We start from the raw sequence: 27131 nt of genomic DNA on the forward strand, positions 1-27131 counted from the left end.
TCACATTTTCACACAAAAAATGGCAGAAACTGCAAAATAACGGCTTTATTTTCCTGATAACCACATCTTGCTGTATTAAACATTCAATGTAAAGAGTCATTTGAAACTGTTATTGTATGTTGCATTTCATATACTACTAGTATATATTTTAAATAGCTAAATGTGCAGTTATCTAGTAATTTATTCTGAACATAATCAGTGTTAGTTGGACCTAACAGTGACCTTCCTTTTCCTCTATAATTATGAGTTACAGACCATACCACACCCTTACATAAATAAACACTCTCATACATTAATTCACAGCAACTCTTCTTATGTAACAGGATCTTATGTAAAGAATTGCACTGATGATAATGCTGTTTTTAAAGTTTGGTGGTTCTTTGAAAGGGATTTTTATTGATTAACTTATCGTTTATGCAGCATAACTGATTTGGTACGCTCCGCAACCAAGCGTGAGATTCCAGATCACCAGCAGATGTTGGAGATCGTTCCCTCGTTTGAAGAGGATGAGGACTGCCAGACCGTCCCGCCCATCAGATACCTCCTCAGGTGAAGCTGGAAAGAAGAGCCTTACATTTAGGAACATCACCTTAAGATGACATTAATGTCTTTCTGTTAACTGAGTTTATTTGCTAAATAATCATTAAAAAAAAACATGGGAAATTTGTGTGGGAAATTTTTGCAAATTTGTACACTGCACAAAATAACTGTTAAAAAAAATAATCATGATGAAGTAAAAAAAATAAAATAAAAATAATAATTGCCAATACAAAATAAATTTTTGTATATTTAAGATTCTTATGGTAGCATTTTACAATAAGGTCTCTAACATTAGTATTAAAGGGATCATAACATATTTTAATTAATATTAATAGGTTCACTTAAAATGTTAATAAAGTTTTTTGCAAAAAAAAAAAAAAAACACCCCAAATATATATGTGAATTAAATATATGTTTAACCTTCATTACAAGTACCTCTTATATGTCAAAAGATCAAGGCAAATTTGATTTCTCAGGTCATGACCTCTTTAACCAACATTAACTGATGGTGAGCAATATATTTTTGTTTTACAACATTCATAGTCTTTCTAAATGTTAGTTCATAAAAATGTAGTTCACAGTTCAAACTAATGTTAACAGATACTTTTTGTTTTAAAAATGCATTAGTAAATGCTGAAATTAACTAAGATTAATAAATGCTGTATAAGTATTGTTCATTCTTAGTTCATGTTAACTACTGTAGTTAACTAATTTTAACAAATGAAACCTTACTGTAAAGTGTTACCAACATTACTTTGAAAAAGTCTTAATATCCTATCAAGAATCTTCTAAATGCATCTAGCTAGACCAATAATGATTAAGTTTGGATATTTTGCAGTTTATAGCTTTTCTGTTAATTCTTTTAAACACATGCGTATCCTGTATCAATACGACCCCTGTGGTTTCTTAATTCCCGCCCTCATCCCATTGTTATGCAGCCATGACCACCCACCCCTCACTTCACTATTATCATGTATGAAAACAATTCCAGACCAGAGCCAAAGACCCAAATGAGCTGCGTCTGCTCCAGTTAATTTAATCACCTTTAGACATGTTAGTGTGCATTCGGACCTAATCACATTACAGCAATGAGTTTCATTCATAAAAAGACTTGACAGCTGGGTCTTTATCATTCTGTTGTATTCTGGTTACAAGCCTCCAATTCTAAAATGGTATTTAGCCTACTGCATCTGTCTACAGCTCATATTCTGTCAGTAAAGTCTTATTTTAAAGAGAGAATTCCATATTTTAGTCTCTTAATTACTTCCTGTTTCTTTGAAGTGAAGGGTGATATTTGCACAAATGATATTTGATTGTGTTGAAACCATAAACTGAGATAGATATGCAAATACAGAGAAAAGTTTAAAGTTATTCATGCACTGGATGAAAACCAAATGAAACTTAGCTTGCCATTAATTTAAAGCTAACCAATATTATTGTTTAGCTCTAAGTTTGACAAGACAATAAACTGTATTGCTTTGGAAAAGAATTGCTTATTCTGGTTCTTTAATAAATGTAACCATTAATCATTGGTGTTATATTTCAGTTGCAGCCAAATAAACAAAAACAAGGTTCTAGAAGTTGTGCGCTAAAGTGATTTGTGTACCTTTTTAATGGCTTTTCTCTTTCTTCCCCATTTTAAAAATGAGCTAAATCATATAGTATATAACCCAAACTATGAGTGCCACAAAAAAAAAAACAGCAATGTCATCGGCAAGTATTTTTGACATCAGTTTCATTGTTTTTCCAGAAAAATGGATCAGAATATTCTTTTAAATAAAAACATTTATTGCAATATTTATTAATACATAGAACAATATTATGAAGACATTTTCAGAAATAAAATCCAGTTAGTTTTCAGAAACACATCAGATGTATCCAATGACGTCATTGCATATGATAGGCTGTCGACTCCCGGTCTTCATGACAGCGCTAAACTGGTGAAAGTCTGGTCCCATCTGGTGCAAACTAGTGTGGGATTGGTGAAAGAAGGGTTTTGGAGCTTGAAATCCCACAGGACACGACATCCGTTTAGCGCGTCTCTCCTCAACTCCAACTCCCTTGGACATACCTGCTATTTTCCTCCGCATGTTAACCAGAAAGTCTTTGGCTATTTTGCGGCTGTGGTTTGGCTTCAGTTCTGTAGAATCCGGGCATTCTGGAAGGTCCATCCAGTTTTTAATAAGATCTGCAAAGCTGTTGTCCCCAAGAACCAGCGGTTGCCTGTTACGCCCTCTGGTTAACAAAGACGTGGTCCAGTCCGTTGGGTCGCTGGCCTCAAACGACGTCCAGCGCTCCAGGCATGCGTCTGATGTGGATTTGGGTCGGATTCGGTTGGTGCGGACACACGCGGACGACGAAACGCGTACATTCCTCGTGCGACGCAAAACCACACCCTCATCCTGCCACGATGCTTCAGAGTACCCAGAATCAAAGTCCAGACTTTTCACGCTGCTGGGGGAGCCCTGAGGTAGACGGCCAACACCGGCTTCCTCATCCTCCTCTTCTTCCAGTGGGCTGGCCAGGCAGCAAGCGGAATCATAGGTGCTGGCGTCACTAACGTCGGATATCCGCAGGCGACTGAGTTGCTCCCGCTTTTGTGCCCTTTTTTGACAGGCTCGAGTCGCGTATGAGCACTTGGATTGATTGGCAGGCTCTCGTATCTGCTTCAGATCCTGCAGAGACCTCATCATGTATCGCATCTGGTCCCGAAAGCAGTCGCCTGAATTGCGAGCGCACAGCTGGAAAAAGAAAGAGAGGTTAGAGCCTTGACTGCACAAACTTCAGCATACGTCGTTTACAAGGACGCTAGATGTGCCCATCTGCCAATTGTGGGGCACCACACAGATCCCCAGCTATATGCATTTTTCATGGCATTTCCCTCACTGTACCAATGTTGTCAACAAAAATGTTATATTAGAGATGACGGATACAATATTTCTCCACCGATTCAACAGTGATATCTGCCGATACCGATAGTTTGTGGGTTCTGCCTTTTATACCTTTTTAAATTAATGATAAATTTCATTATAATTAATGATTAAATCATTATATTTTTAATTATATTTTGACTTTATTCTCTACATTTCATCAGCTTGTTTCAGAGGAACTGGTATCAGTTACAGTAGAAACAAACATTACTCAAATTAACTAACAAACATTAAATTCCGAAGATTAAATGAATATTTCTTTACTTTCTGAATGTTAATTCATATAATTACTATTAATATTGAATATCAAACTGGTTTCTTAGCATTTTCTTTACACAAAGCCCAAATTCAGCACATTTTCCTGCCCTCTTTTGATTGACAGGATATATCGGCCTTGACTATGGGTCATTTTTAAAATAGTTTGAAAGGGTCTCTTTTAACAGCCGATACCAATTATTGGCCGATATATTGGTGTATCTCTAATATTATATTACATTATATTATATTATATTATAATTATATATTAATTATATATTATTTATATTACATCATATATTATTGTGCACCCCTATATAAATCCATTGTTAATAATGATAACCCTGCAATGTACCATGGTAACACAACAGAACGTTTTCATAAGGAAAAGATGAGCCTGTTCCTCAAAAATGTTCTAAACAAGAACTGCAGATCCATTGCCAGACTGTGGTGTCCAGGAACTGTAATGGCCTTGGAAAACAATCCATGGACCAGGCCGAACAAGCCATAAATTTGCCGGATATTCCCCTCAGATGAAAGCAATCCAGAATTTTCCACAGTTTAATCCAGCAGCATTAATCAACAACATGACGAGTGGGAGAGAAACAAACACAATCCATTTGGCCCTCTCAGGGGAGAAGAGTCAGAGTGATGCATGCCGATACATCCGCACTGATTGTGGGAACAGGAAACAAGATGAATCCCCTTCCTGCACCGCTTCTGGAAGAAAGAAAGGCCACACTTCTCCCACCTCAAGTTCATGATTAATGCACGGATTGTTGTGGTCAAAAGGAGATGATGTCATTATTTTGGGGACAATGCTGAACTATGCTGGCCATAGTTCACAGCAAATGATCTGGGATCAGACTAATTGTGTTTAGTCTATTTAGGACAGTCCAATACAAGCCAAAATCATCAATAATACAGAACTACATATAAACCTACTTAGAAGAACAGTGCCACTGCTAAAGGATGGTTTAAATAAAAAAATATGAAATAATAAAATTATAAAATAAAAAAGTAAATAAAAATATTATTAAATGAAAAAACTGAGGTACATTAATGCTTTTAAACCCTTCCAGAATGTCTTTCCCCACAGACTTCCACCCTTAATTCTTTGAAACAACAAAAAATTCCTCCTGACCAAGCTTATCAAACAGATTTCATTCGATCCATGGTCCACACCTCTCATAAAGCAAAAAGTCCCTGTTTCCAGCGATAACATTCTCCTACCCTCAAGTGATTTACTTTCGCTTCCAGCTCTGCAGTAGCCGTTAAGCGTTTGGAATTTTTTGGGAATGCTTTTGAAAGGCAGAAAAACACCAATCTGTAGCGGCTCTTAAACTGAGCTGGCCTGCAGCCCTCAGACGGGTTTGAGCTACAGGACCAGTGACCGCTCTATGATGTTATCACAGCTGTGAGAACTTAGCCATTTGGCTCAAAGCTGCAAACGTGTGTGTGCTTGAAAAGCCAGCGGTTGCCAGAGGCCATGAAAAATGCATCGAGTTGGGTAGTGGTTAACCTCCATCACTGCTGAAAATGTACATTTCATTTCACAATCCAGATTACAGTTCAAGTTTATAATGCCTGAGGGAGGCACAAAATACACCAGTGCATGTGTCACATTAATATTTGAGATAAAGTAGGCTATAGGAAAATGCAGTATATGAACAAATATATTCAATATGCATTTAAACTGACATTTTAGTGGAAGTGCTCACAAAAAGCAAAAAATTACACTACTATAGTTTTTACTACTATACAATCATAATTTAATATGGGGATCTTCATTCAAAAGCTTTATAATTTTGGCCATTTGATGCTGCTACTAGTACATAAACAGCTCACAACAATAGGCTGATGACATTCTGACAAAAATCTTGAATAATTAGTACATGTAGGCTGTTTTAGATGCTATATATAAAGTTAAAGTATTCACTTTATTCTGTTTTCTTCCTTGCATGACTTAGACTACAGACGCTGCCCTTTTCAAACATTACTTTTAGACAATAATATCGTCTCCAGATGAACAATAACAAAGCAAGACAAAAACGCTTACCATGTTTATTTGTCGTTTGCGGAGTTAGTCCACCTTTGTATATTTTCCTGTTTTCCCTAAAAAAAAAAAAAAAAATTTTGCAAAAAGAAAATTTGGCATAAGTATTTTAAATAATGCACAACAGTGTGTATATGCGACCTAAGAGCGTTTGAGACACTTACCAAACAGCACACCAAAAATATCCAAGATTTATATAGTACAAAACGATATGTAAACGCTCCGGCTGCAGACGCGTCTTCTGCTTGTTATCAGTCAATGCGCTTTTGCAGTGAGCGCTCAGCGCTTTTGAGCGCCGTCAGTTTCCTCTCAGAACAATCTCAACCAATCAGCGCCACGCGTCAGGCTGCCATCCAATCAAAAGGCGAGAAGTGAAACGTGAGTGAAGAACAAGCGCTTCACACCTGATAAGACTGATTGATAAAGCGTAATGATTAATAATAATAAATTATAATTAATTAATACAGCTATTACTAATGATATTTTGTAATAAAATGCGCTATAAATTAACAAAATTAAAAGATCAAACAAAACCATAGAAGTAAACTACCAAATAAGCATCAAAAACTTTTCTTTTTCTTTCGACATGCACAACTTATCATGGTATAAGTACTATGTATATATTATGGCAAAAAAAACAACAACGGAATTTACTGTATATCATGTTACCATCATCACTGTACCATGGTACCACCACAGTACAGCATTTTATATTTTATATATATATATATATATATATATATATATATATATATATATATATATATATATATAAAATTTTATTTATTTATTTAATATTTTCCCAGTTGTAGTTTGGGGCTTGTAATTTGAGGGGTTTAAATGGTTTGGTATGTAACACAAAGCCTTTATAGGAAATAGTTTAGAGTAGACTTGTGGATTGTCAGTTATTTTAAGTTCATTTATTTACTAAGTGTTCCTCTAGCGCCTCCCTGGGGTGATGGAGTGACACTGCAGAAGTGTGAAATAAAATACATAAAACAGTATGCATTGCAGGGCAAAAACAAATTTGCTGCATCACTGAGTGTTATAAAAGACATAAAAGACACAGGTCTATCTTACATATCAACTTTTATTTCCAATGAAATCTTTTCTGGTATTTAGATATTAACCCAAAGGCTGTAGTCTAAGTTTTATTTAGCTCTTAAAATGTGCTCAACACTTTTACACTTTTCATTTGATAGCGTGAATAAAAACAGCCCTATGATCTACAGACAGTGAAAACAAGGCACAGACATCGCGCAAAAGAAGGGATGGTACAGCAAACAGGAAGGAGACATGTGAGGTCGGATATAAATATTTTACACATTAGTCAATTTTGGACTGTGTCAAAGTCAAGCTAGTAGAGAGTGTCCAGATATATCAGCGGCTGAGGGAATGTCACGTCGAGGTTTAGAGCGAGCGAGCAATTTCATATGGTCCGTCATCATGCAACAATATACAGTTTGAGCCTGGGATGAAGATTCGGTGCTAAACGTTTACAAAAGAGATGTCTCGTTTTCTTTCTGTGCTCACATTAACTTTACAAAAGAAGAATTCTGCCACTGAGTTGAATAAAATTAGCACAACCTTAAAAGAAGTCCTCACCCACCCTGTTGGTAACCTGGCAAAAACAAAAAAACTCAATAGAAACAAATATCAGAACATCATCCTGATTCTCCACTCGTTTTTTTTGGCAGAAAATAACTGCAAAATTAAATATTTACACACTGAGAACCAATTTAAAATTCAAGGTTCAGGAAAGAAGGATGGTGTGCTGGAATTCCGTGAAGTTTCTCTTTTCCTGGTTCACGAGTCTTTTTCAGGTCATCACAAAAAAAAAAAAAAAAAAGAAAAAAAAAAGATTTTTATAGGTAGCTGAAGGCAGTCTAGCATGTGGTGTATAACCCGTTGACCAGGTCCATCGAACAGTTTACACTTTCCTGAGGAATAATCACAACAAAATCAACAAGGTTAATCATTTCAAACCTAACAAACTCATTACATGTTAAATGCTTTGAAATGTGTGCATGTGCCATCCTTAAAATAAATGAAATGTAGTTAACATTGAGAAATACATTATTGTTCAAAAAGTTTGTGGTCACTAGAGAAAAGTAATTATTTTATTCTGCAAGGATGCATTCAACTGATCAAAAGCGACAGTAAACACGTTTATAATGTTTCAAAAGATTTCTGTTTCAAATAAACACAGTTCTTTTGAACTTTATATTCATCAAAGAATCCTGAAAAAATGCATTATGGTTTCCACAAAAATATGAAGCAGCACAACTGTTTTCAACATTGATAATAATCAGAAATGTTTCTTGAGCTGCAAATCAGCTTATTAGAATGATTTCTGAAGGATCATGTGACACTGAAGACTGGAGTAATGATGCTGAAAATTACAGAGAGATAAATTACACTTTAAAATATATTGTAATAGAAAACAATTCTTTTACAATAATATTGCCGTTTTTACTGCATTTTTGACCAAATAAAATGCTGCCTTGGTGAAACCCAACTTTTAAATGTACAAATACATTTCGAGGCAATTATATGATGCTTTTTGAGCAACTATACTCATGCATATGAAAGTGTATCTGAACAGGTCTGTTTTATGTGCATGAAAAGGTAAAGCCCTGAGTATACTTTTTTTTTTTCATGGTGACTTTCCTATATACGGAAAGAAAGTGAAAGGATTCAAGTAGAAGGTGTTTTCTCATTATCCTCCGCTTGTATTTGTTCTTCTGAGACCCTCATCAATTCTCAATGCTCAGGGAAGGGCGAAGTGTTTTTGAACACACAGCCGTGGAAAGTATACTTCATTTGACTTGATGCATGCGCAGTTTTGAGCAATCTCTCATCTCATCTTTGTATTCTTTCATGCTAGAGTTCTAATTATTGCAAGAATAAATGCACATGTGCGACCCGTGTGTACAAAGTGCAAAAATTATTTTCCAAGAAAACTTTATGGTTACAAAAATCAGGCAGTCAGCATACTCTCCTGATGTAATTTGCGTCACGCACACTGTATGCTGACCCTCGCATATGAATAAAAAGTGAAGTCTACTTTGGGCTTTAGTGTGCGTGTGTGTGTGTGTGTATATATTAACCTCGTCATTCTCTTGGCCGCCTTCATTAAAAGAGGCCGCAATCCTTCAGGTTGTTTTTGATGATGACATCAGTGACGGCGTCAAACACAAACTGCACGTTCTTAGTGTCAGTAGCACAAGTAAAGTGGGTGTAAATTTCCTTTGTGTCCTTTTTCTTGTTGAGGTCCTCAAACTTGGTCTGAATGTAGCTGGCAGCCTCATCATATTTATTGGCTCCTGTATGAAAAGGATACAGAAAATATTGTCTCTCTTATAACATGTAAGGAAAATATCCTCATGCTAAACCATGTTCCACATGCCAAATGAAACCAAAATGAAGTCAAATGAATGTTCTGGTTTCAGTTCAAGCTTCATCGACAGCATTTGTGGGATAATGTTGTTTAGAAAATAATTTTGACTTCTCAGTTTTAAATAAGAAGAAGAGTCAAAGACCTGAATATTCAGGAAAGCAGATGGTGAGAGGGCTGCGTGTGATCTTCTCCTCAAACAGATCCTTCTTGTTGAGGAAGAGGATGATGGAGGTCTCGGTGAACCACTTGTTGTTACAGATGGAGTCAAACAGTTTCATGCTTTCATGCATGCGGTTCTGAAAAAAAGTGAGAAGGCAAAGATGTTGTGCAGTAATTCAACACCAGAGGGCGCTGTCAGCTCACATTTGCCCCGTGGACAGATGCAAACTTCTGTATACTAGCTTGACAAGGATCTTTATAGGGCCTCTATGTAATAATGACACCCAGTGTTCAAAATAGGTACTGCAGTCCAAATTCAAAATATCGTTTGGCCCGCCCCCTCGTTCAAAGACGCGGTTGCCAGCAACAATAAGGAGCGTAATTGGCAATGAAAGCTGAGGAGACTTGCAGACTGTAAGCTGATGAGTTGATTTATCTGTTTTAATATGCTGTTGTTCATAGAGATATTTGAATGGATGCAGAGGCTTTTAGGTCGGGTAGAATCTGCGATTCTCTGACCAGTTTGTTTGCTGGTTTCCATGGCTAGAATATGTGGTGTTTTCCGCCAACTGGCAACCTGTGATGTCGAAATACTATTGGATAAACTGGCAGCACATGTTTCACACAGACCAAAACAAAAACAGACATTCCAACACGGAACGCACAATTCAAAGTAGAATGTCTGGCTGTAGCATTGCTTTTCTGAGAAACAAGTAGGTGAACTCAGAATGTTTCCTAAATATCTGCAAACATATCGGGGTATTTTTATGCTTTATTAAAGTAAAAATCTTACATAGAGCCCCTTTAAGGGTGTTCATTATAAATTAGTCGCAAAAGACATCAGCCAAAAAAAAAACTAAATTGACAATTTCTTTCCGAAATAACACAGTATTAGCTTTTTTAAGTTACTTAAAACTGCTATTTACTATTTTAAGAAAAATTTACTTAGTATATATACACATTAGTAACAGTTTATCAAAAAACAAAAACAATCTTCATTATTTGTCACCTTTTAATTGCATAAAATGTAATATAAATGTAGTTATTAATTGTTTTATCAACATGTGAAAATTCTTGGAAAGGGTTTCCAAAACGAATCCCAATGACAGATTCAAAATTCAGGTTTAATGTTTGGAAAATTCCCATTTTTTCCCATAACTATTCTAGTGGTTCTGACTACAGGATAAGGATTTTTTTTAAAGGTGCAGTCTGCACCTTTCCTAGCAAATTCTTTTCAGCCGTCTCTAACTCACCATCTCCTCATCCTCAGCGAGCACCAGGTCATACGCGCTCAGAGCCACACAGAAGATTATGGCTGTTACTCCCTCAAAGCAATGGATCCATTTCTTCCTCTCCGACCTCTGACCTCCCACATCAAACATCCTGAAGAGAAAGGAGAATTAGAAGAAAGGAGAATATTTAATGTTGGAGATCCTGAGATGCAGCAGAAGCAGATGAAGGGGGTCACTTTGTCCTTCCCTGAGCATTAAGATTTCATGAGGGGCTCAGAAGAACAAATACAAGCGGAGGATAATGAGAAAACACTTTCTACCTGAATCCTTTTTTTTAAATTTCCTTCCATATATAGGAAAGTCACCATGAAGTCAAAACTGAAAATTCTTTTTTTTTTTTTTTTTTATTGCGGTATTTATTATAACTGATTTATCCATGCACATCATTGTTTTTTTTAATGTGCCTCGTAAACTTGAATCAACATAATTTTCCTTCCCTCTTGCAGCCAGTGTTGGGTAAGTTACTCTAAAAGAAGTAATTAATAACTTGCTATTAATTACATCTTCAACAGTGTAATTAGATTACTGTCCTAATTACTCTCTCTAAAACATATTGCATTACTTATTACCAATTACTTTCTAAATCCCATATCAACCTCGACCTGTTCCACAATACAAGAAGAGATTTAAAACTGCTCTCAATTATTTCAAAGAATTAAAATGTCAGATATTCTTGAACTGGACAAAATATTTAAAAGGTGGAAGGTTTGATTAAAAACATACATTTTAACATTAGACGTTATATTTTGATGTTAAATCCACTATTGATTTATATAGAATTGTTCTATAGCCTATATAGTAATTATTGCAATTACAATAATAAATAAATTACAAAAAAACAAGAGTAATCCCTTACTAGGGATGTGCAACGATTAATCGTTAGCAAAATAAAAGTCTTCGTTTACGTAATATGTGTGTGTGGTCTGTGTATAATAATTATGTATATATAAATACACACATGTATAAAATTAAGAAATATATGCATGTTTAAATGCATATATATATTTATATATATTTTATAGTACATGTAAATATAAATATTTTATATATAAATCTAACATTTTTCTTAAATATATACATGTGTCTGTATTTATATATACATAACTATTATAAACAGAACACACACACATTACGTAAACACAGACTTTTATTTTGCAAACGATTAATCGTTGCACACCCCTATCCCTTACTTTACTTTTTTCAATAGAAAAGTAATTAAATTACAGTAATTAATTACATTGAAATGACATCTCTTCTCTGATGACACATTTACTGGTGTGAGGGCAGGACAACCTGTCACTCACATGAGACCCACCAATAGCAAACCACAACCATCCAATCATATCCCCATGGACAAAAATCAAGCCCCGTCCTATGTTTTCTCATTTCACTCGGATATATACATCAAAATAAAGAAGAAAAACTATCCATTTCAAGCCGACTTTAACCAGTTCTATAATAAACTCCTCTACACATCCAGAACTCTTATTTTCCCACAGATGTAATATTGATTTTGTGTTTTATAAATAAATAAAACCCTTTCAAGCTATATCGGAACAAACGCATATATATCAAGATTCATGCTGAACTATATCAGCTAGCCATCATTGGTGTCATTGATTTGTGTAAATGCTTATAGACACAGCACTGAATATTTCTCACTTGAAGTGCAGATCTTTAAAAGTGAAATGCGTCTCCACGATCCCAGTGGTCTTCACTCTGGTCCTCAAGACATCCTGCTGGGTGGGAATGTAGTCTGCCCGTGCTATCCTATCCAGATCGTTCAGATAACTACACAAACACACACATATATGCAATTAGGTCATTCACATCACAGCTAGATGAATAACTGTCATTAAACTTAATCATTAATACACTCAGAGAATTTGAAAAGCTCGATTCTGTGACCTGCTGAGCGTCGCATGTTCCACAGTCATATGAGGGCAGAGGCGTTGTTTTTGTATTTGGTGGGTCTACGCTCGTTTTTGAGATTCGACACCTGTATTAGTGCCTGATAAGCTGTGTTTACAATGGGCTGTTTGCAACTGAACACTAAGGGTATTGCTTACTACAGCGCTTCACAACAGTATAAGTCAGCAAATCCCCTCTGGAATCAACATTATTTACTTGACACAGTGCTTGAGACTTACTTTCGAGTAATGCTTACATTTCAATAAATATAACACAATATTCAGATTAAAATGTTGTATATTGTATTATATTGTTATATGTAAAATGTTATAATATATTACGTATTAATTTTTTCTTTTATCATCATTATTATTATTTAGATATTGCCATTTAGGTGTAATTTTTTTTTTTTTTTCAGTTTTAGCTAGTTTTTATTTTTTTTATTTATTTATAGTTAATAATTTCAGTGTTTCACCTTATTTCAGTTTATTGCCAAGGCAACATTTCTAATTCTAATAAGTAATATTTACATTTTAGTTAATGATAATGATAATGTAATGTAATATAAATACTTTTTATGTGATGATTATGTTTTTAGATCATTTAATTTGGCATTTCTTTCAAAGTTTGCAAAGCCCTAACTTACTGCCTAGTATATACTGTATGCATGGTAGTAGTACGGTATTATTTTTTATTTAAAAAAAAAAAAAAAAAAAAAAAACTATGCATTGATAAATATTTTAAACAGATGTATACTACACTGCTGACCTCATGCATGTTTTAATTGTGTGTAAAAAGTATCTTTTGGCAGTCTGACCAAATAATAAATGAAGGAGATTAAAGATCACAGTTGATATTGCTTCTGATTCATTTAACACACAAGTCAAGCACATTGCATTGTGGGATACAGTATTCCATGCAGTGCTGCATACTGCACACTTTGGCTAATGTAGCAAGTCATCTGCAAATTTCATGCATACATTAGCTGTGCCTACTGTGTACAGTACACATACTGATCAGAGAGAAGTTTGATTTGAGTCCAATCTTCAGAGGTTTCCACAACACAACAGCTGCTTGTGTGTGAAGTAGACTTTGACTGGAAGCCATAAATAGTCATATTAGCTCACTGAGCCGTCGCTGTTGGACGAGCTACAGTCCTGTGTGCTTCGCTAACTGAGAGCATTTCTATGGCAACCCCGACTGACACTGACCTTTCATACATAATGATTCAGGCTGAAAAATTAGGTCATACTTTCACAGCATGTGATTGGCAGAATATAGCATTTCAATTTCATAATAATGGTTCTAAAAATGTCATGTAGGGATTTTTTTTTTTTTTTGGATATGTTAAACTTGAAATTCAACCCTTTTCTCATTTATTTCAATTCTCAATTCACCTCAAAATCAAAAGAATAAATAAAAACCAAGCCTTTGGTCTTTCTATCTAAATAATTATAAAATAAATTATTATATAAAAAAATCTTTCTATAATCTTAAAAAAAAAAAAAGTCTCTAACTTAAAAAAGGTACACCATGTAACTGTTTCGTTTAAAATGAACAATTTAAATAATGAGTCTATATCTCATCAATCCTTCTTCCAAAACGTGATTTGTCTTGCTCTGATTCACTCTGGTAAGCCTATAAGTGTTTATATTTCAGATTTGACAAGATGGTTTTCGTGGGAAATTGCGTACATGAGTGTCACATCATGTCTGTAAAAAAAGAAAAATTGCTCCGGCTGCTTTGATGAGTCTGGTGTGAGAGTGGCATAAGTTATTTGTCACAGTGAGTGAGAAGGTTGACATGGAGCAGCTAAATCTCCAACATCTGGGCAAATACCCATTTTAAACAAAACGCTGAATAGAGGAAAGTCTGCTGGCAAAAGAGAACTCGTAATATTACAAGAATCAACATTTGCAATAATGGTAAGAACTGGATTTGGAATTTAGTAAAAGCGATGTGGAAATTCCGTTGAGATCCTTTCCATCTAAACTCAAAGGGATAGTTCAGCAAAAAATGAAATTTTGATGTTTATCTGCTTACCCCCAGCACATCCAAGATGTAGGTGACTTTGTTTCTTCAGTAGAACACAAATGATGATTTTTAACTCCAACCGTTGCCGTCTGTCAGTCAAATAATGCTAGTGGATGGGAACTTCTACTATAAGAGTAAATAAAACTTGCATAGACAAGTCCAAATCAAACCGTAACGACACGGATCGTAACGACACATTGATGTCTTAAGAAATGAAACGATCGGTTTGTGCGAGAAACCGAACAGTATCTGACAATGGCAGTGATGTCTCGCTCTCATTGAAGTATATGCGCGAGATATCACTGCCGCTGTCAGAGCGCGATCAGACCAAACGAATAGAGTGATGAACGCGGTTGGACATAGTGGTGTATTAGAGTTAAAAAATGATATAAATACTGTTCGGTTTCTCGCACGAACCGATCGTTTCATTTAATTTGTTTTGTGTAATTTGGACTTGTCTATGCAAGTTTAATTTACTCTTATAGTAGAAGTTCCCATCCACTAGCATTATTTGACTGACAGACGGCAACGGTTGGAGTTAAAAATCATCATGTGTGTTCTACTAAAGAAACAAAGTCACCTACATCTTGGATGCGCTGGGGGTAAGCAGATAAACATCAAATTTTAATTTTTGGGTGAACTATCCCTTTAAGCTATTTTATGAGATACAGAGCCGGAGCAGAACCAAAAACCACAAAGTTGTTTTATCTTTTAGAGATGCACGGATGTATCGGCCAACAATCGATATCGGCCGATAAAAGCTTGTTTAAAAACTGCCGATTATCAGAGCCGATTATATCAAAAGGGTTCGGAAGAACACGTTCATCAACTCATATTGTGTGTGAAGAAACTCTACTCTTTCTCTTCAATACAAGTTATATCTCAAAAAACATGCATGAACATCAAAGGTAAGTTGAAAGATACAGTACAACTTACCGGAATATATCATGTCTCATTGTAATCACTTTATTTATGTTTCAACTGCAGAAAGACGTCATTAACACAGCTTGTGAACAATACGTCACATCACATTTACATCAGTAATGTTTTCCAATGTTCACAGCTCCTTTGCTATCTATATATAAAAAACACTAGAGAGGAGCTTAAGACAATAAGTGCTTACGAAAACTACCTTTTGTGATACCAATACAAACATTTCAGTTTTTATTTAAGTGTAATTATTATATCTGAAAATAAACAGCAGCTGAATATAATACCTCTGTTGTTAATTTTAACCTGTAATATTATAGTGTACCAAATTAGAGGGTTTGCAACATTATTTGGGAGAGATTTTTTTTTTTCATAAGAAAAACCAAACTATCGATATCGGTATCGGCCAATATCATTCTGAATAATCGGCTATCGGTATCGGCAGTGAAATTTAGTATCGGTACATCTTTTTTAACCACTAGGAGGAGGAGGTACAAAACATGGTGTATCTTTAATTTTAAATTTATTTAAATAATATCCATTAATCTTCCAATAATCTTCCATTCGATTTTGTGCACTGAAACATGACTATGTTTTTGGTAAATTCAATGCATTCACATAAGCATGTGGTGACTTGAATTATTTCCCACAGTATTCAGAAGCAACAGTCTCTAAACCATGAGAAAGGACATGCAGAAATGTGGCCGTGTTCACAGGCCCATCAATTCTAATCTTCATCTCTGTTCCTTGTGGAACATGCTGTATTTGCATGTCACCATGAATATCCTCAATATCATACACTTTCACCCTACTTCCTAACACACTCAATCAATCTGTCTCAGTCACACTCAGATATGCCTAGAGGTTTATTTCCATTTTTTTTCTCAGGCTGACATTATTTTTTACAGGTTCTGTTTATGTTGTCATTGCAATATATGTTAATTTTATATCTGTTTGAAATGAAGATGTTCCAGTGCATTAGGCCATATAACTCTTCAGTTAAAACAAATTTAAAGTTCAACATATATTGCAATGACAACAAAAACACCACATTAATTCTATTAGACAAGCCAACAAATAAAATGATGATTTTTTTTTGAGGTATGCATCAAGCATAAAACATTGCGCTTCTCTGATCACACAATGAGTAAATATTCAAGAATCGCATTATTTAAAATTAAATTGTTTAGCTCAGAGTCATTAATAATTAAATCAGAAATGAAAAACAGAACTCTTTATTGTGAGATGAACTGAAATGAACCAGTATCTTCCTTTAGCTTTACGTTTTATGCTTTAAATGAGTTTATTTCCTAGAATGCTATTTTCCCCCTCAGAACTGGTTTTAATGGGCGGCACTTCAGAAGGTTTCAGGAAGAAGATCATGCGATGGGCAGAGAGAAGCAGGGCTTTCAGCTGCATGGCCTGGGGATCGTGACACACTCCATCTGCTTTCACTACTGCAGGATGGAGTCTGAGATGTAGGATGATGGGAATGTGAGGAATTCATTGTCTTTCAACAAACAGCTAAGATCTAAAAGCAGGTCTTAATGTTACTTCTGGTCTTGGTCAAGGAATTATACTTATGTTTAAAGTAGCGGCTATGAGCTATCAAACAATAGCAGGGATCTTAAACGTTTTAGGTCAAGAATTCAAATGCGAGATTTTGTTTTACCTGATAATCATGCCTGCAACATCAACCATATATGCGTTTTATCTACATTAGTTCATTTTAGGGAAAAACACATTTCCTGTGTCTTGGTTACCCCTACATTGTGGAGAACAAATGTCCCTACAAGGATAGTAATACCAGACATTTTTGATCCCCATGAGGAAAACGGCTTATAAAGCATACAGATTTTTTGTGAAAATGTAAAAAATGCAGAAAGTTTTCTGTTTAGGGGTGGTGGGGTGGGGTGGGGTCAATGAAAGTCCGAATGTGTCAACATTGTGACCTCACTAAAGGAAGGAAACATTTCTGCTAACAACAACAGATGGACTTGGCATTGAGTTCCCTGCTTGAACCTGGCTCCCATCATGCATCACTGTGCGCGCGCGCGCGCGCGCGCGCGTGTGTGTGTGCTAAAACGCCATTACAGTCACATTCTGTCTTGGGAGAGATTTGTGAATTAGTATTCTGTTGCCACACCTTGCACAATTCTGTTACTCAAGTGTATGTGTTTACGCAGCTCTGAAGTACATGGATGAAATATAATTAAACAACAGTGAGCCACAGTGATTTTACAGAGGTTAAGGGGCACAATATGAAGTGGGAGCATTTAACTGTTGCAAAATGACTAACGCACAGCCTCCAGTGGCTTACTGCTTTCATAAACCAACAACAATATGATAAAAGACACCAATGAGTGCGTTTACATGCACAACCCATTATACTGATAATTTACACAACTATTCAAATATTTGGGGTGAGATTTTTTTAAAAGAAATTTTCTTTTATTCAGCAAGGATGCATTAAATTGATCAAAAAGGGACAGTAAAGACATTTATAATGTTACAAAAGATTTCTATTTCAAATAAATGCTGTTCATTTGAACTTTATTTTCATCAAAGAATCCTGAAAAAAAATTATCAGGGTTTCCATAAAAATATGAAGCAGCACAACTGTTTTCAACATTGATAATAATAAGAAATGTTTCTTGAACAGCAAATCAGCATATTAGAATGATTTCTGAAGGATCATGTGACTGAAGACTGGAGTAATAATGCTGAAAATTTAGCTCATATATTATATTATATTATATTATATTATATTATATTATATTATATTATATTATATTATATTATATTATATTATATTATATTATATTATATTATATTATATTATATTATATTATATTATATTATATTATATTATATTATATTATAACTGGATTTTTGATTGTGAGCAAAAATAACCTAATTTTAGGCTGTTTTCATGCAAAGCAGTCCAGCAATACATTTATATGAAATTTAATTCATAAGCAGTCACCAGCTGTTAACATCTCACCCAATCAGATTTTAGGGTCGGAGCTATATGCAGTTTATAACCCTGCAATTAGGATTCCCACACCTTTACACCAATTCATTTCCATGCCTTGATTTTGTTATATGCTATGCATATCATGCAAAACATATTCACTATAGATTGAAGATGTGAAGCAGGAACAGTAGCGTGTGTGTGCAGACACTCACTAAGCAGCAGAGTCATTGAGCTGATATTCTCTGGATCGGGTGAAACAGCCCTGCACCCCACTGTCGGCCCACAGTCTGCGGATCACATTGGCCAGGTCTTCAGTTAAGATTCCCTGCTCCTCCGCTGCTGCAGACAGAGCAAACAGCTGCCGTGCGTCGTCCTGCACAAACACACACAAGAGACGTGCTGAGGGAGGAAGAGAACTTTACTATAGCCGGTGCAGACTTTACAATTGACCAGTTACAGAATGACTTGAGCAGGGTTTACTGTAAAATTACTGTGGCTCCAAATATTGCCTATGCATAAATGCCTATGATGGATTTGACATTAAACCTGTACATCAGAAATGTGAAGTTGTGACAGTGTGCGGGACTCTCTGAATTATTTACAGAATACCAGCATGACCTACATTCTCGTCCCAGACATTCTCGCAGGTGTGCAGGAGGTCTTACCACTCGGCCGTTCTCTCCGTAGTCTATCTTGAGGTTGCTCATGGCTTTAATAATGGCCATTATGGACTGGATGGTGTTGCTGTAGACCACGGCTCTGTACTGCTTACACTCGTCTTCTGAGTAGCCGTCTTCATGGATGATTCTAAACAGAGGGTAAAATGTAAATATTAAATAATAAATACCAAAAAAGGTTCAGCAGAGAATGGTATAACGCTAATAAAATAAAATAAAATAAAATAAAATAAAATAAAATAAAATAAAATAAAATAAAATAAAATAAAATAAAATAAAATAAAATAAAATAAAATAAAATAAAATAAAATAAAATAAAATAAAATAAAATAAAATAGTGAATTATATAATGATATCTGAGAATGCTGGGAATAAATTACATACAAATTCAACAAGCTTTAAAAATTTTTAAAATAAAATTCAATAAAAACATATCTATATGTATATCTATTATATCTGGGAATGCTATGTAGAATAAATAAAATAAAAAATTAAATGCATTCAAAATTCAATAATATTTGATCATATTACATTTATTACAAAGCTTTTAGGAATAATAATATATTTTAATTGGTCTAACTGGTTAGTGTATCATAAACTACTCCAATCAGGCAAATATTGGAAGCATTTAATATTAAGTATTAAATAAACGGTTTAAAACGTGCATTCACCTGATCAACATTGAGTATAAACATACATAACTTGTGAAGCACTCTCAGAGTATGCATTTATTTGTCATTTTAACTGATGGAAATGGGCGTACAAGTGGACTTCAAAGACTTCTTATCCTGTGGCCCCCTCTTTAGGACAGCATTAGTATTACAGCCAATGTAAATCTATAGGATTTTTTGGAGCTTTGATTGTAATTTATAAAGAAAACTGTAAATCTGATCAGTTAGAAAAGATGTAGCACATTAAGCCAGAACAGCCTGAAGGTCTTCTGCAAGCAGCCTTGTTGATAGTGTGAAAATCACATGATCAGTGATTAGTCAAGATCAAGTTTAAAGTGTCATGGCAGAGCATTAAAGTTGACAAGTCAATTAGTCGGTGCAACCCCTTATTCAACTTTTTCTAAATCATTAAATCACACCTCAATTGGAAAAAAAAAACTGAAATTGTCATGAAGGAAAACAGAAATATATTAAACAACAATAACGAAGAAAAAAAAAAAAAAAAAAAAAAAAAAGAGTTCTGCAACTTAGAAGAGAGGAAGCTCAGACTAATGGATCTTAAAAAGGTTTGATCAAATAAAGCTGACTCTTCATACACTGAATAGAAGAAATGTGAGATACATGACACCTTCTGTTACTCTGGGTAACAGAATTTGCAGTGTTTTAAACACCCCACCTGGTGCTGGTAACAGTTACTGTCAGTGTAACACTGTTTTTGCTTAAACCTGCATTAATGTGCTGTCCTCATGAAAAATGGATTTAGATCCCAGCATCTCCAGTGAAATGTAAATTATAAAACTATTTAAGGCTTTCGCTATCTCTCTTTATGCATGCAATTTTTACTTGCACTGAAAGATATATATAGCCCAACAAAATACATTTATAGCTAAGAATAATAAGCACACCTTTCATCAGAGCTTGTAAAGATGTTCAATGATGCTCCAACCCACACATCTCAATATATAAAACTTTCATTTATCTTACAAAACAGTGACCAGTGTTATTTCTATGTCAAATAAATGTTGTTCTTTTAAAAGGTAGTGTATATACAGTATGTGATTGAACAAAGCATAAAAACACAGTTATAAATGAATCCAACCTTTTCAAAACCAGTTAAACTGTAAAAGGTTTTATTTTAGAGGTTTTCTTCTAAATAACCTATATAAATGCACCTATAAACGCATACTTTTTACTGTATGGACGCCAAGATTTCAGAGAAACCAGCCAATTGCTAAATGAATTAACATGTGAGATGAATCCTCATACTATATTCTCATATACTAAATACTATGCAAGATTAAGATTAGTGCCTTTCAAAGCGAAACTGAGAACAAATGCCATATATTGAAAATAGTATTCAGTATTTGTATTAAAAACTTTATTTATTACAAAAATAAATTGTGTTTATGAAGCGTGAATCCACATATGCCTAATTGCAAGAGGTTTTGCAGAATGAGGGTTACCGAGACCCGACTGAGCATAGAAACCAGTGCAACTTTTTGGTATCGCGAGGAGATGGATGGTGTCTATTAATCATCAACAGGATGAGAAAATTTCAAGTAAAGGAACCAGCACTATACGACAGGGTCTGAAAGGAAGTTACACTCGTGCGGAAATGTGACTATCACGGAAATGAAATTCATAACAGCAGCAAAAGCCAGTTTCTGTTAACTCCAATTTTAACGCTTCGCACATGATGTCATTTGTTCAAAATGCTGTTGCTGCAAATAAATATGTGACGGATGAAGCATGACTTTATTACTGATTATGAATAGTGTGCACACACTTGTATCTCAGCAGCTGCAATGAGCTCATTTACTGTCAATAGGTGTGATTTATCAGACTTAAAGCAGCGTGGCGTTCTTGAGAAAGAGTTTTTGTGGGCATCACAGGCTAATTTGAATGCAAAATTTAAAGGAAGCATGCTTAAAAAAGATGTCTGGCTCTGTTCTAAAACATATGAGCTGCCTTCATAGGTATCGTTTTTAGGAAAAAAAACTTTTTACCTAATTATTTTACATAATATGTGTGTTTGCATGTATTTTTCATGTTTGCTACAAAACCAATATCACTAGCTTAGTAACATACTAATGCTGAAATTAGCATACAGCTATTCATGTCATCTGGTGAAAATTCCAGTATTTTTCATATCGCAATATTAGAGCCATGCAATTCTGGATAAATTGAGCATCATGATTTTTTGTTTCAAATAGAGATAACAATTCTCCCACGAAATAACATTTAGTTTACTAGAGGATCTGACAACATTTTAGTTTCTGCAGTCTATTTGAAAATATTTAATTAATTTGAATTACTTAAATCTGTTTGAATGAATGATTCAATGACTCACTCATAAAGACTTGGATGAATTAGTGTTTTTGAATGAACCTTTTGAATGAATGATTCATTGACAAATGTTACTTGTCCCCACCTACTGGTGTAACAATATAATTGATACAATCTTTAATAGAAGCATAAATTTATTTTTAAAAGGTGATTTAGTCCAATTTTTTTTTTTTTTTGCTACCATAGATATCAGTGTTTATATCCAAACTATAAACTTATATCCCAGTACTTGTGATATTTTGAATTATTGTAAGACAGAAATAATGATATTATATGATTATATGATAATATATATATATATATATGTGTGTGTATGTATTTATGTATATATATATATATATATATATATATATATATATATATATATATATATATATATATATATATATATATATATATATATAAACATACATACATAATATACACATACATACATACATATTATATACATACATACGTACGTGTATATATTATACACATACATATATACACATACATATATACATACATACATATTTTTTATTTATATATACATACATATTTTACATTTATATATATATATATATGTATATATGTATGTGTATAATATATACACGTATGTATGTATGTATGTATGTATGTATGTATATATACACACACACACACATATACACATACATACATACATACGTGTATATATTATACACATACATATATACACATACATACATACATACGTGTATATATTATACACATACATATATACACATACATATATACATACGTGTATATATTATACACATACATATATACACATACATATATACATACGTGTATATATTATACACATACATATATACACATACATATATACATATTTATATATATATATATATATATATATATATTTTAGACACACACGACAACGACTCTCTCTGGCTCAGCGGCAGCACCAACACAGATTTGAATGTTCGCTGATCCAGATTGCGATCTTTTAATGATTAATCATGCAGCTCTATTCATTATATAATCAAAGAAAAACAAAACAAGTTTTTTTCCAATATAGTGCAGCCCTACTATACATGTACAGTAAATGATAGTGGATGACGAAAAAAAGAGACAGGTTTTTCTACTTACTTCATCTGTTTCACAATGGTACTCTTCCCTGATTCGCCTGCACCTGAAGAGAGAAGAAAACAGTTTGAATGACAACGAATGCTGAGCAAACATTCAAACAAATAAAAGCTCGTAAGGTGAATAACCCAATTTGATATTGCCTATAAAAATGCTAATTAAAAACATCAAGTTCTATGAAACAGTCCCCATCACTGCGCAGCTCCAATCGCATATTACCAATTTCACTGAATGTTCTGTTTTAAAACAGGGGTTACGCCATCTCCTCAGCCATATCTACCTTACTGTTTAAGTTTCAGGGACCTTTATATGCTTCATAGTATATTCATGACATACAGCCTGTTTGCCCGACGGCTGGCCATGAGTACAGATGAGAGCAAGTTCTGTAACATTATGTAACACATCTGAAGGACTGAGACTGTGTGTACGTGTGCTTATACTGAAGGATTCTGAACACTTCCTTCACTCCCGGAGATGATTTTAGCCTAACACTGCTCACTGAAGCTGTGCCAAAACATCTGCTGTCAAAACTCGGCTTCTTGTTGACGTAGCCTGGCCGTGGCTCTCTCCGCTTGTTGTTATTTCCACTGCATGGAAGCCTGATGTTCTGAGAGGCAGCTCACAAGTTCACTGATGTATACGGAAAAGGTCTGGGAACAGTTCGGATTATTCCTGCATAAAGTAATGAGCATTGTCTGTCAAAGTCATAAAAGCACAGCTCTGAGTGGTTCTGCATCTGAAAATGCTGAGAGTACAAAAACCTCTTCTGGTCCAGCTTGGAGTGGAGAGAGGTCATTCAATTATTTTGAGTGGACAGATATGATACCTAATCATTCTGAGTTACGCTCAGGGGAGAGGAACAACTATATCAAAAGGCTTTCAGTGAAGTGTAAAGTTTTTAATCAAATCATATTAGCTGGTATAAATCAGAATCTGCCAGAAATCTTCCAAATGCGGCACAGAATGTTATTTTATCATGTGTGCTACAAGAAGAAATACACTAGTATGTCATTTTTAATGTTAGGGATGTTTGGTATACATCAATATACCATGGTATTAATGCAGCCACAGCATTTTTTGTTTTTAGTGGAAAAAGCCAGAAAGTAAAAAAAAAAAAAAACTTCTCCATTTCATTTACTTTTAACATGTTTTAATTTAGCAGGAGTTGGAAATGGAGACGCAGCATCTGCACAGTAATGCCGTCAGAAGCCCCTACAGCGGCGTGTGAAATGTGCGTCTTCTCGGCCATCTGCTGAATCATTAAAAACAGCTACCTCTATCTCTGCCTCACATGCTCAGCCTAATTTACTGCACAGAACGACAAACCAATTACTACAGTAACTCATACTTTCATCTTTTTCATCTTATCTGAAGAGATTTGGCTTTTTATACTTATGTACACAAACCACACCAAAAAATAGTAAAAAAGTGTGCAAAAAAAAAAATGTTAAATAAATTTTGAAACAAATGACAACTATCAATTAAAATCTTATTAATTTTATTGGAGGTAGAGATTAATTACAATCAAGTATTTCAGATTTTTTTAAAAGAATGTATTAACATATATACAGTACTGTGCAAAATCTTAGGCACGTCAGTATTTTCAACCCCCAAAATAGGTTTTAAGACTTTTGCTGTTGTGTGTCATTAGGAAATATCAGTTCACATTTCCAAACGTTCATTTTGCCATTAATTTTACTAATCCAGTGAGATTTTTGTATGCACAAGCAGTCTGACAACAGCCGGTGCTCCACACAGAGATCTGATCTCTGAGAAACTGAGGCAAACTAAATCCAGAAGAACTGTTTATGTACACAGTATATACACAGCTATATGTATATACATATGTATACGTATATACACACATATTTTATATTATATATACTAATATACATATATACATTTTTTTTTCTCCCCTCATAATAAATGAAATCGTTTTTGTGTGAGCTTGTATAGACTGTTGAATTTCATGTCATCATCCGGATTAATAATTTGCTTTTATTGTTACCTTTGACCCCCTACAGTGTAATGACTGCACTGAATTTATTGTCCACTGTACTTTGAACAATGAAAAAAATGGCCTTAGGAAAAGAACAGCACACCTAAACGTTCACCTCCCAGTGCAGAGACCCAAGAGACAGTTACAGAGCGTCCCCTGAGCACTGCTACTGTACACTGAGCTCATGGGATATACCATTACACCAGCTCTACCATATTACAACAATACTGACTTATGGCTAAATGAGAAAAAGAGGCAATAATTGATCCTTACGAGACTTGAAGAATAACAAGTGAACTGTTTATTCCTAAACCCACAGAGGGTAAAACAATGTAATGAGTGTTTTAATACACACCAGACTCATAAACACAAGTATTTTGGAGCTTATTCATTTGGTGAGGCTTTACAAAGCAGGTACAGTTGAGGATAAGATCAGGTGGTAAAAGATATGATAAACAATTACTTGATATAACAGAGTATCATCTAATTAAACACGTACTTTAGAAATATCGTAAACAGGTCATTAAAAACAGCTGCTTTATAATCGGTATGTTTGCAAGCATTAATATTACTATTGCTCAAACTTGGGGTTAGGGATTATTATGCATAGCTCACCATGCATCAGGGACATTAATGATATCTTAAACAACAACAACAAAAAAAGCATGAAAAATTAAAATAAAGGACTTTATTGGCATTGATGGTTCCATAAAGAACCCTTAACATCCATGGAATCTTTTGACCCCACAAAAAGGTTCTTTATAGAGGAAAAAGGATCTTATTAAAATGTTCTTTACAAAATCCTTTAAGTACTGATCAATGAAAGGTTCTTTGAGCAACCAAAAATGGCTCTTCTATGGCATTGCTGCAAAACTCCCCTCTTGGATCCTTTATTATTTTTAATGTAATGTGTAATAAAAATGAAAGAATGAGAGAAATAAAGAAAGAGAAGCAAAGAGATGTGCGATTATCGGGTCCTCTTGTCTAACAAAGGCCTCTGTGTGCGTTTGGCTGGCAGAGAGGATAGGCCGCCTCTGTTTGCTATCATTTGGGCAAACATCAATGCATCTGAATGAGACCTTCACTGGCCTCATGGCAATTAGTAAGCGGAGGGGAACATGGTGTCCTCATTCACAGAGAGAAATGACAGACGTGCACAGTGTATGACAAAATAATCATCAACGTATAATACCGAGGCATGCAAAAACACGACTAAAAAATTGCTAACGCAATATTCTGTACAACCCAGTATGCATGCATATGATAACATTGCATCATCTGGAAAACATTGTGCTTTGTTAAATTTCATTAACTATGTTTCCATCCACCTCTTTTTACAATGGAATCACATTTAGCGAATAGCCTAAATCTTTTGATGTGCTACAAAAAAAACAAAAAACAGGTGACTTTGCCTCAACAGTGAATGTGATTGGATAACTGGATCTCAAATGTTGCTCAAAATCACAGCACATCAAATGTTGGTTTGATCATCCTGAAATGCCGAGTCAAAGTCTGTCATCAGAATTTGGTATAATATCCTCCTAGAACCGTCTGACATTACTGCGTTCCCAAACAACAGGCATCTGAACGCAAGATAACATTACAGCGTTTAATGTGTTTCATCTGATACGCAAGTCATTTGTGAAAAAAGCCACAACTTCTTCCATTTTTATTACAGATATTTTGCGGCAAATTTCCCAGGAAGTGAAGATTTTGTTCTCTTGAAAACGTGGGATGAAAGCGCTGCTTTATTTGCAAATGTTTTACGTGCTATTCTAATTTTGCTCACAAATGAGATGCTTTGCAGCTTGCAGCTTTGGGTGGAAACATCACAAACATCA

The 27131-nt window shown here is 34.6% G+C and overlaps 3 protein-coding genes across 3 annotated transcripts in view; 1 reads left to right on the forward strand and 2 right to left on the reverse strand.

Annotated features, from left to right (window-relative positions):
- The window catches only part of uba7 (ubiquitin-like modifier activating enzyme 7), a 42964-nt gene extending 40854 nt beyond the window's left edge, over window positions 1-2110 (forward strand). The window contains exon 25 of the mRNA XM_067373012.1: window positions 421-2110. Within this exon, the coding sequence (XP_067229113.1) occupies window positions 421-553 (133 nt within the window). The 3' untranslated portion in view covers window positions 554-2110. The remainder of the gene's footprint in view (window positions 1-420) is intronic.
- A 166-nt stretch (window positions 2111-2276) lies between these two features.
- On the reverse strand, window positions 2277-6414 carry inka1b (inka box actin regulator 1b). The gene is made up of 3 exons (XM_067373013.1): window positions 5946-6414; window positions 5785-5840; window positions 2277-3281 (listed from the first exon to the last, which is right to left on the reverse strand). Exons 2-3 carry the CDS (start codon window positions 5785-5787, stop codon window positions 2409-2411), a joined length of 876 nt encoding a protein of 291 aa, XP_067229114.1. The 5' UTR covers window positions 5788-5840; window positions 5946-6414; the 3' UTR covers window positions 2277-2408.
- Window positions 6415-6614: 200 nt separating this feature from the next.
- gnai2b (guanine nucleotide binding protein (G protein), alpha inhibiting activity polypeptide 2b) overlaps window positions 6615-27131 on the reverse strand; it is a 52204-nt gene continuing 31687 nt past the window's right edge. Inside the window, exons 2-9 of the mRNA XM_067374622.1 lie at window positions 23295-23337; window positions 19150-19291; window positions 18697-18857; window positions 12295-12423; window positions 10594-10723; window positions 9324-9477; window positions 8892-9107; window positions 6615-7721 (exon numbers count right to left, since the gene is read on the reverse strand). Coding sequence (XP_067230723.1) covers window positions 8917-9107; window positions 9324-9477; window positions 10594-10723; window positions 12295-12423; window positions 18697-18857; window positions 19150-19291; window positions 23295-23337 — 950 coding nt within the window. The 3' untranslated portion in view covers window positions 6615-7721; window positions 8892-8916. The remainder of the gene's footprint in view (window positions 7722-8891; window positions 9108-9323; window positions 9478-10593; window positions 10724-12294; window positions 12424-18696; window positions 18858-19149; window positions 19292-23294; window positions 23338-27131) is intronic.

This window comes from Chanodichthys erythropterus, chromosome 21, assembly GCF_024489055.1.
Source record: "Chanodichthys erythropterus isolate Z2021 chromosome 21, ASM2448905v1, whole genome shotgun sequence".
In the NCBI taxonomy this organism is placed as follows: Eukaryota; Metazoa; Chordata; class Actinopteri; order Cypriniformes; family Xenocyprididae; genus Chanodichthys; species Chanodichthys erythropterus.